Here is a 13,607-nt window from a genome sequence, read left to right on the forward strand (position 1 = left end):
AAATTCCAATCATAAAAACATTAAATGGTTCCAGAACTGCCTCGTACTTTTCAGCACTTTGTGAAATATCTGCTTTAACATTATCACATATCACATAGAAAGAATTTACTATAAAGTCTTCCCGAACTGAAAATTCATATCTATTTTCTTGCGATTCGTCAAAAAACAATTTTCATTTACGCGAGCGCCTTTCTGTGGTAAAAAATGAAGATATATCAGGTATCTCTTTGGCACTGTCTTCGACTTTTGTAAAATCAACACGAAAATGATCTACAAATTTAATAAGTGTATTCAGTAGTGTAACCCCTTTCAATAGTTTACATTCTACCGTCTGAAGGGCTTTACTCACAGCATAGATTCTCTGTAGAAGTGTGTTCCAAATAACGCAGCGGTGTTTCATGTTTTGCTATTTATTTTAGAAGTGCTTTTGCTTTGTCTAATGTCGCATATTTTTCCTCTTTGTCAGAATAGATTTCTTACAAATCATCTTTGATATTTTTGAAACCCGCTTTCAAGACATCTGCTCTTGCTGACCATTTGGTTATTGAATATCTTTTTAACAGTACGGGTGACTGATGCGGGTGTTTTTTTGAATTGTCGGTTAAAACTTTCCATCGATGGGTTGAAGAGGAGAAAAATGTAGATAACATTTGCAGAAAATTAAAATAGTGTACAGCTGCTGTACAATTTTCGGCTGCAAAATTATTGACTAAATTTAACAATGATAAGCACAAGAGATAAATAAGGCACTTGCAGTAGGTTGTTTAATGCGAGCTTGTAGTCCCGAATATGTACCGGCCATGTTCGAAGCATTATCAAATGATTGTCCTCTACAGTTCGAAATAGTCAACACTACATTATCTAACTTATCCAACACTTCTTGTTCTAGATAAGACGTATTATGTTTGTCAATCGGGATAAAATCTAAAAAACGTACCTTGACTTTACCACAAGATGCAACAAAACGTGTTATGAATGTTAGTTGTCTATGTGAGCTATGTCTGGTGTGAAATGTACTATTGTACTGTAATATTTTACTTACTTTACTTCTTCGACTATTTTCTTTTTTATAGTTTCACTCATTATGTCTAGAAACTCATCGCAAATATGATGCAATAAATAGTTGACTTTTCAACGACCTTGGTTACCATGTTTCTCAAAATGTTCTTTTAAAAAACTGTCATATTCATTCAATTACTCCGGACATGATTAATAATTTCTCTTCCGGTCACTTTGTTCACTTTCGTTGGGTCCTCTAAATGCTATCCCTAATCTACTTAATAATGTTATTGTACTAACTACACGCGTGAGTACTTTTCTCCAATACTCTTCCTCTTTTCTTATGTCTAATTCTAAGTCAGTATCGATTCTATTTAATATATGGGATCTTTTATAAAGAGTACACATTGAACCTTTGTGCTTCTTAAATGTTTCATGTGTCGTCAAAAGGCTGGTAAAAGATTTCCAGTTATTTAACCTAGCGACAAATGTAGATGAAGAATTGCAGAAAAGTAAACACGGATAGCAATAAAAACATTTTGAAGTCTCTGAGAACACAAGCCAAGTTCTCTCTTCAATACCACCGTCATTTTTTTCCTGTAGAAGTGATCTTTAGTGAGACTGCGATAAATGGGTTAAATGTATAAAGCGTTTTTGAACTTGCAATGTCGCCATAGTTTGAAGGTATCTTGTTAACAACCTCATTGATGAAATCATCCGAAAAGGGACGTTTCCGGAATGCAATATCGTTAATATTGGACTAATTTGTGGACGGACAATCATGTGTTTTCAATGGACTATTCTGTGTTTCATTGGTTTCGAAAAGATTTTGATTTTCTTCTAATGTTGAATATTGCTGGGATGTAGACGGAAAAACATCATTATTTTCGTCTGAATTCAAAGAAGACTGCGGAAAGAGAAACTTGTTTAAAGCATTTTTTGCGTGTTAATAAATTCTTCTTCTTTCTTTATTTTCTTGCGCTTTTCTGTGCCGCTTAGATAACGCTTTTGTTTTGCTTTTATTCCTATTAGGAACAGAACACTAATTTGTTTTGCAATGTTTTTTTTTAATACTTCCCGTTTCAAATTCACTTTCACATTCACATAAAAAATGGTTGTAAAAAAAATGTAAACATAATTTGTTAAACGATGAAACTTAATTCAAATTATAATTTTAAACCCAAATTCGCTAGCACATACACGCCCCTAAACTAATTATCGCGTCTTACTTACCTTCAGGACAAATATATTAATAATATATGATTAAAATGAAAATGTACCACATGCACTGAGCACCTGTTTAGCGAAAGTACGTGAGAACACTTTTCTTTTCAACACATGTAACAAACTTGTAACACATTTGAGTGACCAAAACACAATGAACCGTGCACAAAAAATCAAAGAACAAACCAAGTCAACATAAAATATTATCGAACACATGCGCCGAGCAGTGTGTTGATAGCGCCAAGACTTGGTGTGTTCGTAAATTAGACGTTTCTCTATCGAAGGACGATGCCGTCTAGCTCATTTTTCATTCGTAGCTATGGTTTTTGTTGAAAAACAAAAGCCTTTTTTTACGTAATTCTATAAAAAAGGGTATTATTTAAGAATAAAATGGGTACATGACCATCTATAACGATAAGAAACATCATTACCGAGCGAATCTAGAAGAAAGCAGCGAAAAAGCCACATCACTGGTGTTTTTAAAGAACTTTTTCTAAATTTCCCTAAACTGGTACAGTTTAAGGGAAGTTTAAGGCTCCAGTTTAAGGAAATTTGCTGGTTAAACTCCTCCTTTCCCCCATGTAACAAATCGTAACGTTTGACGACCCCCCCCCCCGCCCCCCGCCCCTATCAGCGTTACATAATTGATGGATGGCGTCTTATAAGATAGGACATAGATCCAACCGAAGCCTTAACTTTATTCTTGAAAATTTTGAACATTTTATTGCCCTCTCCTTTACAGATGAAATATAATTATTGATTGTTTAATCTAAGTAGTAGTAGTAGTAGTAGTAGTAGTAGTAGTAGTAGTAGTAGTAGTAGGGGAGGGGGGTGGTTTGGTGTACGAAGCATACACTGCAAATTTTATAAGTTTGCTGCAGTTACATTTTTTACGGAAAGCTATTGAGTAATACATGGTTTTATCGTTTCACTGAATATCAGTAAAACAAATTACTGAAAATGCAGCTATTTATTCTGTCAAAACGACATGTCTGAGCTTCAAAAGAAAACATAATGCGATGCCCAGTTGCTCGGATGAACAAAATTTTGGTAACCGCTTACAGACAGCCCTATAAATTTTAGGTGCGTATTCGGCTTGCGGGATTAACGTTTTGGTTGAGAAAAATCTTCACAGCACTTTGCTGTTCTTGCTGAAATTTCATGGTAACCGTGAGTGCATACCAAATCAACAAACTTGTTTCGACAAAATACAGTTCACATCTGTATAAAACTTTATGAGACAGAGATGAACATGAGCAGAATGGACTACCACCCGCGCATCAATAAAAACCCCAATTTCAATACTTTTTTTCGCCAATTTTAAATCAATATCAATGACTAAACAATCAGTAATATCAGAAAGGCTTTGTGGTATGTTCAAATTTTGGGTACTGTTGATACTGTTTCGAAGCGGACTTTCGACACTTGATCGTCTTGGCGATCATAAAAACCTTTAGGACATTGGAGTTTAGAGCGCTTACCTTGGGTAGGAGGACATAAGTAAACTCCTAAAATGAGAAGTCGATAGATGATGGATGGGCTTAGTCCTATCCTGACAATCCGAATAAATCTGACCTGCCATTATCGGAGTTGGTTTTATCTATACTCAAAAGAAATTAAAGGTCGGAAAGTTATCGTTTTCGCTAAGCTAGTTACGTTTGTCTTTTATTGACAAGAACGGTGGTTCTAAACGATATTTTCTTTCCTAGCTCATGTTTCATAATACGGACGATTTGATTTAATATCGTCATCGTGAGCATAACATGAAAACAAAATTTTGCTTTTACGTTGGTGTTTACCTTTACAATGAATACTGAAGTACCGTCTTGCTTCGAATTACGGCCACTTCATTTTCAATCGGTCAGAGCGATAACTTCTTGCACGCGGGAAAAACAATATTTTCATTCGAAAGTACCCGCAGTGCAAAGCGATCGAAAAATTCACTGGATTTGACATATTTCGCTCTATCGTTCTCTTTTCCTCCTATGGCTGAGGCTTCGAGCAGGGTATCGAGCTACCCCTTCCTCAAGCCTCTTCGTTTCCCTTGGCCCATGGCTGTGAAATATGTCGCTGCGTGGACGTTAAAAACAACCGTCAGCCGTAGCGCTGTCACTTTTCAACGAAGGCTATCTCTTTCTAACTTTAAAATGTTTTCAATGGAAGTTGCGGCTTTTGCAAAAAAAACATAAACAAATTGTTCTAGAGTGCTCAGCTGTCCAGTTGCAAATTTCCGCAGATTTTGGTGTGAAAATGGCTTCGAAACGGGACTTTGATAGCGGTAGGGTGCAACACGCCAGTAAGCGCCGTTTGCAGCAGTTGGAGTGGGAACGTTGGCTAGCAGAACAGCCGGAACCATCCAATCCCGGTATGTGAAATCTGGGAGCAGTGTGGAAGGTCAGTGTTTAAAAATGGACACTGTGCCATTTTCTTAAATATGTTTCAGCTAACCGAGCGAGTACCCTGCAAGGGAATGACGCTGGACCGGGCCCTTCACTTCAAGGATATGAAGCCGGAACGGAACCGATGGAAGTGGCCGGTAAGTCAAGACCGTTATATTTTGACCGTTACGCGTTTCGCTCATTAGTTTGGTGTTCAATTTTTTTGGCAGACAATCCCCAACCGCAGAGTGACAGCGATGACGACAGTGTGGTTGCTGAAAGCATCGGTGGGGACAGTGTTCCCGACGACAGCGATCCCGGCATCGAGACATCGGCGCCAGATAGTCCGTTCGGATCATTGTCCTATGAGGACGGGTTGAGGCTGTGGGCACTGAAAACCGGCCAAACACACAGTGCCTTAAACCTCTTGCTGGGGCATTTGAGGCAGCACGATCTGGGCAGGAAATTGCCACGGGATGCACCGACGTTCCTGAACACGCCCGTGGCAAGATCCACACAGTCCGCGATTACCCCTATCTCTGGTGGAGAGATATGGTACCAGGGCATATAAACATGCCTTCGGTCCTATTTTCGGTAAGTAGGCTAAGCCAACTATATTGATGCATAAGACAATGTGCATTATGCTCACCCATGTGTATATGTGTATGTTTTCTTTCCATTACAGATACACGCAGCCTGCCGTAGAGCGCTTTGAGGTCGACTTTTTTGTGGACGGTCTTCCGCTTTACAAAAGTAGTCGGACACAATTCTGGCCCATCCTCATGGGCATCCACAACCTGCCTAATGCCCCGTTGATGACGGTTGCGATCTTTTGCGGCGAGTCAAAACCGTTATACGCCGAGGAATATTTAGGACAGTTTGTGGATGAAATGAACGAGCTGCAGCGTGTTGGGATATGGATCGGCAAACGTCATTACACTGTGCACCTGCGAAGTATCATAGCAGATTCTCCGGCGCGTGCATTCATCAAAGGTGAGTTGTGATCGTAGTTAGTAATGTTGTGCAATTCAAATTATATATATTTATTTATTATATTCTTTTAGGTGTTAAATCGCACAACGCATACAGCGTCTGTATGAAGTGCACCATCATCACGGAAAGGGACGGCAATCGCGTATACTTTCCGTATGGGGCGCCTTGCGAATCGCGCTTACATGGTCTGTTTTGTGCTGACAAATATCCGGACCATAAGATTCACATGACACCCCTTGTAGGGCTCCACAAATGTGACATGATATGTGACATTGTGGTTGCCGAGGCCATGCACCTTTTTTACAAGGGTGTCATGTGCAAATTGTTGATATTGTGGACGGAAGGGTTCCGTGACCTGGGCTGTAAGATGACGCGACGGCAGCAACGTGAATTGTCGGCACACCTGCGTTCATTGAAACTGCCCTCAGATTTCCAACGGAAACTGCGCGACCTGCAATACGTCAAACTTTGAAAAGCTTCCGAGTTTAAGATGTTATTTCTTGTCGCCGGTTTTGTGGTACTGAAGGGCAGAATTAATAATGCGGCGTATCAACACTTCATGTTGCTGTTCGTCGCCGTTACCTTACTATCCACCTCCTACCATCGTGCGAAATGGGAACTGGCCAATACACTGTTGCATCGTTTTGTGAAAGACTATGGAACAGTTTATAGTCCAGTGCTGTTAAACAGCAACGTGCATAATTTGCTTCACGCGTACGAAGATGTCCACAGATTTGGCGAGCTGCGCACCATATTTGCGAAAAAGTATGAAGCAAAGTTGCACGATATAAACCAGCTGGTGCATTCAGGGAGGAACTACTTGGTTCAAGCGGCCAATCGCCTGCAAGAACTGTGGCAAGTGGAATATGCAAGGCCAGGATGCAGTTCGGCAGGTCGAGAAAAGCAACCGGTGCGCTCGGTTGGTAGCGATACAGTTGCTACTGTCCGGCATGGTTTCATGCTGCGGAAAAACTTCCGCGACCAATGGTGCATGACTAACTTGGGTGATGTGGTCATGTACGAAACAGCCATAACATCTGGACCAAACGTGATCGTGCATGAGTACACGTTTTCAAACCAAGTGCCCGCTTTCACCCAACCCTGCTCCTCAGCAGACCTGAACATTTATGCGGCCAGTATGGAAGATTTGGACAACGTCGCTCTGCAGCATTTTCCCAGCAGCACGTTGCTGTGTAAGCTGGCTGCAATGGAAACTGAAAATCCGGGAGAATATGTGTTTGTTCCTTTGCCCCACACTTACCTGCAATAAAACCACTGAAACTGCAAACATAAAACAGGCGTTTCTCGTACCTGGGGTCTAAATAATGAGAAAAGCTTTTCGGATGTGTTTAAATCAAATAAACTTTTGTCGGTTTTCGTTGGAACGATAATTCATTTTAAAAATTTTCATTGATTTCATATGACAAAAATTCATTCAAAAAAATGCAACAAATATTTACTCTACGCTAATTAAAACTAACTAACCAACTAACTAACTAAAATAACTAACACCAAACAAACTAAAACTAGAAAAAAATCAACAAAACTAAATACTACCCTAAATCTAACGCTTTCCTAACTAAACTAAAAAAAAAATCCAAAATATTTAACTTCATCTTATCGCTACTCTACATCTACCTAAAGCTAACCTACCCACTACTTTACATATCTCAAAGTACGTATAAAAAAATTCTTCACATAGCCCTGGGTTACCGTCAATTGATGGGTAGTCCCGATTCTGGCAAAAAGCGTCATGTTATTGCACCTTTTTAGTGGTGTATTATTGTGCCTGTCGGTCCAACGAAAAACGCAAGAACTGCGGCGAAAATATAATTCCGCGTGCCATTTTCAGCCGCTTGTCCACCTGGGGTACAAACACCTGGGACTGTAAATAGGTCAAAACATCCCGCATGTATTGCGCCTCTCCCAGCTTCCGCTCCATGCTGTGCAGTTCCTCCACTGAATCGATGGGCTGCAGCGTAAAGTCCTCGCGGGTACGGGTGGCGCGGTCCTTACGAGGTCCGCGCACACCACTACTTAGATGTCGCGCACCATCACCTCTGTTGTGCCAGAGGTTTGACGGATGATGGGCACCTTATTCCGCAGAGCCGAGGCGAGGGACTCGATGGCGGCGTCAATCGCGTCAAACCTGCGCTCGACGTACGCCTTCAAATCCGTAATAAGCTGCGGCACATCGTTCAGTGGAGGAACCCCTGATGGAGCGACGGAGGGAGAGGTGGTGAATGTGCCCGAGACATCCTCTGCGACGTTCGTTGGACCGACAGGCGACGATAGTGCTGCAGATGCACTTTGGCTCCGTGACGGCCCAGATCCAGCGGCGGCCGTTAGAATCGACGCGGCAGTCAGCGGCTGGGCGTTGCGGCGCTGTGTGTACGGCGCTGTAGATGCACTTTGGCTCCGTGACGGCACAGGTACAGCGCCGGCCGTTAAAGAAGACGCGGCAGTCAGCGGCTGGGCGTTTCGGCGCTGTGTATACGGCGCTGTAGATGCACTTTGGCTCCGCGACGGCACAGGTACAGCGCCGGCCTTTAAAGATGACGCCCCGCTGCGCAAAGCGATCGAAAACTTCTCAAACTCAAACTGCAAACGTATTTCACAGCCCATAGCTGGCATTGCGAAAGAATTGGTTTAAAATTAACAGTCGCTTAAAATTAACCGGAGTCGTTAAAAATTGCTAGAATTTGGCATCGCGATTGCATTGAGTTCATTTGTTAATTGTAACGACTGGTCATATGCCGCCGTTAAACAAACGACTGTCAAGAGCGTATGCTATGCAAATTAACAGTCGTTTAATTATACTGCTCGAATTTTTTAACCGTGTTTGCCTATATGCGATATCGAGCAGTCGTTAACTGTTTTGACGGTCGTTTATTTTAACAGGAATGAACAACAAATGAACTCGGTTAAACCAAAATGAACTTTAAACGACTGTTAAAATGTGTTCATTTATTCGCGATGCCGGCTATGGGCTGTGAAATATGTTTGCAGTTTGAGTTTGAGAAGTTTTCGATAGCTTTGCGCAGCGGGAAGGTCGCCATTTCCGTCACGTGTCGGCAAGTTCTAGCCTCGCTGATAATCGTTCGGATTTGCTGGAGAATATAGGTCGCGTTTGCGGATCTGGCAAGCGTCAGTCGTAGCAACGCCTTGTCTGTGCGCCGGCCCATGATGATGAAGTCCTTTAAATCCTTATGGTGCCCCATTAGCGTCAACGGCTTGACGGATTTTCAAGTAGACGCTCTCCCAAGTCTGGTTCTGACTAGGGGAGATCTCTATCAGTTCGGGCTTAGGACGCTTACGCTTCTGCTGCTGCTGTTGTGACAAGGCAGCGACCACATGTCGCTGTGGCTGTCGTTGCTGCTGCTGCTGCTGTAGCTGCTGCCTCATTTGCGGCGGCTGATACCGCTCAGTCTGCTGTTGTTGCTGCTGCTGTTGGTTAGACTGCTGCTGCTGCTGTGCAATTTGACGGCAGCGCACTACCGTCGTCCATGATTCTTGCTGCTCCTGCTGCTGTTGCTGCTGCTGTTGCTGCTGTGGTCTTTGGCGACCACGACGGTTGCGAGAGCTGTGGGCTCCCTGGACTACATCATTGGGGCTGCTGCTGCTTGCTGCTGCCGCTCGATGACCGAACAGGCGCCCGTCCTGTACATTTTGAGCTCCCGTTCAAGTGCCGCATTTTTCGGCAAGCTTTCCTGGAGCTCCTTACGGCAGCCTGAAGCTCCTTTGAAAGCTGAACAACCTGCTTGGCCAGGAGCTTCAAGCTCTCGTTCACCTCTGAGCGAGAAGGTTCAGTAGAAAGACACTTACCAGCCTTTGGTGTTGAGGTGGCCGATACCGTCATCTTCGCACGCTGTTGAGTCTGGCTGGGCAACTTGTCAAGCACCACCAATGGCACCTTCCCCATTGGTGGAACTGCTAATCCCGAAGGGCCTGAAGGGATCGTGCAGTTCAGTTCTTCTTCGTCGTCGTCACTCGAATAGACGACACCTGCTGTGGGTGGTGGTTCCACCGGTGTTGGAGAGTCACGCACTTTTAGTGCGTCGACTCGGTTGAGGGACACCGATCGAGCCCTCGGGCGAAGTACTCGTACCGAGCTCCCTGGGGGATGGGCATCATCGCCCAGCCCCGACATGTTGGTTTCAACGTTACGCGCACCTACCTGAGGGTTTCATTTCATTTCATTTCATTTCATTTCATCTATTAATTTCAATATATCTGCCTGTGGGGTTGAACATATAATTGCTGAAAACCTAGTTAGCCCTGTTGGTACTAAACAAACTGTAACTTAACTAAACTAAGGGGAAATAGAAAAGGATGTAACAGAATGCAAATCCATAGTGAAAGGAAAATAAGCAGCGGATAAGAAGAAAATATTTAAAACAAAAAATAAATTAAGAATAACAGAGACATAACTAGAACGAATAACAAAGAGCCGGAATATAAAATTAGAAATTAAAATCGCGGTAATGTTCATTGAATTGACGCAAACAAATTAGCCACGGGTCGTTAATGCCAAACGCTGTATTGCGGAAAAGTATTGCAAGAGCAGTCCGATTTCTTAAACACCTGGAAGGAACATACCAACTACTGGGCAGACGATGATTGTTACGAAGGGAAGAGATATAGCTCCAGAACTGTATTGGGTGAAAAGTAAATCGGTATTGCAAGAAAGCTATGTAGGACTTATAACGGGCCCGATTATAAATGCGATACGCCGTTGCTGCATATTTGAACAGTCGTTTAGTGTGTGGATTACGGTATTCACGATAGTCGCGTAAGTAGCGCTGCTTATCACGTTTCATGGATTTAAGGATTGAATTGGACCAGGGAGGAAAAGAAGGGGCTTTACGTAAAGGAGAGCACAATGGGAAAGCTGAAGACACTAGCTGTGTGAAAATAGAGACCGCTTCGTTCAGCGAAGGTGCCGAGTGCACACGTGACCAATCGGTATCTATCAGCAAATTATAAAGTTTTTGAAAATCACACATTCTAAAATTATATGAGCGATTGAGGTTCCCTGTATTACTCCTAACATGAGACGACAATTGATTAACGGATGTGTGATTAATAGAAGTACACAATTCTAATGCTGGGTGTTGCTGATCTTCAGGTAATAGAGGAGAAACGGCTAATGAAGGAACACTGACGTGAGACGCGTAGTTATCATGAGGAGAGTAGTAGAAGATTAGGTCTAATTGCACATTCCGATAATTTAAAATGCCACTGAGCTGACGCAAGTTATAAAAACGAATAATGGGGCCCTTTCCGTTTGAAGCTCGTAGGCTGAAATTTCAGCCTGTCAGCTGTTTGCATTGTATAGCAGTTTTCGAGCAGCTATCTAAGTGAGCATAATATACAGGTGGGCTTATCCCAAGCTTTATGAATTTAGAAGGCTGATTTTTATCGCTTCTGCTTCTGAATGAAGATTGTAAGAGTGTGTTGAGTATTCATCAAGCCTCCAGAAAGCTCGTTGGAGCAAAAGTTTTAACTCGTTCTGTCAAAAAGTGAGGTTCAAAATTGGTTATAAAAATATGCTATGAGACCACCTGGACTACATACACTTTGATTCCAGATTCGATCACCTGATTTCTTTAATACACCTTGGGATATATGTAAACAAACCCGTCTTTTCGAGCAGGTACTCGAATCTAATTCTAGCTTTTAGGCTAAAATTTTCTAGACTGAAAATCGCAGGCTAGTATTTTGTGTGGTTTTGTATGGATTGTTTACATGATTTCAGCCTTCAACTGTCAAACTCCATACAAAAAACTAACTAGAATCGTGAAGGCCCCCAATGTCGAAAAACTTATCAACGGATGTAGGGGAAACTTGTGCACGATGTGTTATGTCGTGTATCCATGAAATATCCGCTCGATTAAAGTCTCCAAAAAGCAGCATACGATCATGTTTTTTCATCCTCGTCACCATACTATCGATCGTTGCATCAAGTGCACTGAGCGTATTTTGATTTTTGGGAAGAGAAGGGGGTATGTAGATTGCACCGATGAAGATAGAGCAGGAAGGAAGCTTGATTTGTAACCAGCACTGTTCGAGGCAAGCGCTCGGCGGTATAACCTCACAGGTGTTTAGATGACGAGATGCTGCGATGAGAGTGCCTCCGCCCCGAGAGAGAGAACTGTTGAATGCCGTACGATCGCCGTGGGTTACTGTATACTCAGAGCCGAATAGAAGCGAGGATGGAATGTTCTCATCCAACCAGGTTTCGGCGAGTATGATGATGTTGTAGTCGGACTCCAATATAGATAACCGCAATTCATTAACTTTGGTACGCACACCACGAATGTTTTGATAGTAAATATTGAATGTTGTTGAATGTTGCGTATGACCGAGAAAGGGAGCAATAGTAGATGGGGCCATAACAGTCGATGTAGACGGAAAGGCAGGCATTGCACATACTGCTGCTACTGTTGATATTGATGTTGTTGAATTAGTTGTAGTAGCTGTTGTTGTAGTTGCTGTTGTTACTATTGTTGTTGTTGTTGGTATTGTTGCTGGCGTTGATGTACGTATTGTTATAGACGTTGCAGCAAAATGTTCGTCTATGGTGGGTTGATGGTTTGGCTGCGTAGGTTGTAATGCAGTGTCGGGGATACTGGTGATGATGGGGACGAAAGATGCGGGGGCGATGAGGTGAGTATTGGTGATTGTGCGTCGATTAGTGGCGGTGACTGTGGAGCCGGTGGTTGCTGTTGATGTTGGTGCAATGCGTGTGGTTGGTATGTAAACTGAAACCCCCGTTGCGAACGGTAATCGGTAAATTCACGAAACGCAACTTCAGCTGGCCAAGTATTTTGAGACAGAGCCACATTCTTCAAAGTTGATGGAATGCCGACTTTGAAGGAAACGAATGTTAGACGGCTCAGATCCGCATCATATTTGGTTAACCGGCGAACATGTATATCGTTTGTATTGAGCTTGGATTTAACCAAATTTGCCATATCGTCGGAAGTCACATCAGGACTGATGTTGGTAAAAAATAGCCAAAAACGAGGCTCAGGATTAGCCACGGTTTTTATCTTAATACCATTGTCATCAGTGTTAGTGCCTCGCAGTAGTGGTCTGTTGCGATTATCGAGTATTTCCCGTTGCATGTGTGAGTGTTGTCCGAGATGAGTGCCTTCGTATATCTGTGAGCGTGTTGACTCTAAGGCACGGGTATTAGTCGGGGCAACAACCTTTTTCTCCGTAAAAGGTAACTCTTTCATTAGTTCGAATTTCATTAGTGCCAGGGAATCCGCAATTGTTGATTTTAGTTCCTTGATGATAAGTGAAGTTGATGCCTTTTCGCGATTTTTGCAAACCCATTTTAACTGGGAAAATCTTCGTAAGTCACGTATGGATTCACTTGAGAGGCCAGTGCAGGACGGATGAAAGTGTTGTGCGCAGGCACCATCACATACAAACGGGACACTAATAGTGAGCTCCAGGCAGATTTCACAATTCATCTTGCTCGCTTTATAAATGTGCAGTTGGATGTGAGTGTAGTGATAAGTGCGTACGCGTATCGAGTTGATAGTAGTGAAGGCGATAGATGCAATGTGCGTGTGCAGACAGGTGTGTGTGTGGAAGCACCTCAGGCTATGATGGCGAACACTCGATCTTCAACACCAGCACGGTACGCCAAAATTAAATTCACTAAATAAACCTGCAATCGGGTGACAATCACTCAATGCAACATCTAACCAGTACGATGGACAAGTTCAGTGATCAGAGTTTGCGTGATAAACGTGTCACAGGCGAGTAATTCACGGGCAAATAAGCTGTTTGAAACGGAGAGCTAGACGAATCGAATCGCACTCGTGAATAGATGTGTGTGAAGTGATTTTGAGTTTGATGGCAGCCCGACGCACTCTGCCTAACGCCCGCACTCTCGCCAACGAGGCGCCAGTAACCGACACCCGGTTTTAAGTTGGTCAGAAAAACCGATGGAAAACGGTTTTTTTTTTATTTTTGCAATTTTTTTTCAAAATCTGA

The 13,607-nt window shown here is 42.8% G+C and overlaps 1 protein-coding gene across 1 annotated transcript; it reads left to right on the plus strand.

Annotated features, from left to right (window-relative positions):
* The first annotated feature begins 3,550 nt into the window (after positions 1-3,550).
* On the plus strand, positions 3,551-5,587 carry LOC120961280 (uncharacterized). Its single transcript, XM_049605050.1, has 4 exons — positions 3,551-4,588; positions 4,667-4,759; positions 4,832-5,195; positions 5,287-5,587. The coding sequence occupies exons 1-3, from the start codon at positions 4,474-4,476 to the stop codon at positions 5,170-5,172; spliced, it is 549 nt and encodes a 182-aa protein (XP_049461007.1). The 5' UTR covers positions 3,551-4,473; the 3' UTR covers positions 5,173-5,195; positions 5,287-5,587.
* Positions 5,588-13,607: the final 8,020 nt, after the last annotated feature.

The sequence above is a fragment of the Anopheles coluzzii genome, chromosome 2, assembly GCF_943734685.1.
Source record: "Anopheles coluzzii chromosome 2, AcolN3, whole genome shotgun sequence".
Classification (NCBI taxonomy): Eukaryota; Metazoa; Arthropoda; class Insecta; order Diptera; family Culicidae; genus Anopheles; species Anopheles coluzzii.

Coding starts and splice junctions, on each gene's coding strand:
- LOC120961280 (XM_049605050.1), top strand. CDS start 4,474: ATGGCTTCGAAACGGGACTTTGATAGCGGTAGGGTGCAACACGCCAGT. Junction 4,589..4,666: donor GCCGGAACCATCCAATCCCG/GTATGTGAAATC, acceptor AATATGTTTCAG/CTAACCGAGCGAGTACCCTG. Junction 4,760..4,831: donor GGAACCGATGGAAGTGGCCG/GTAAGTCAAGAC, acceptor TTTTTTTGGCAG/ACAATCCCCAACCGCAGAGT.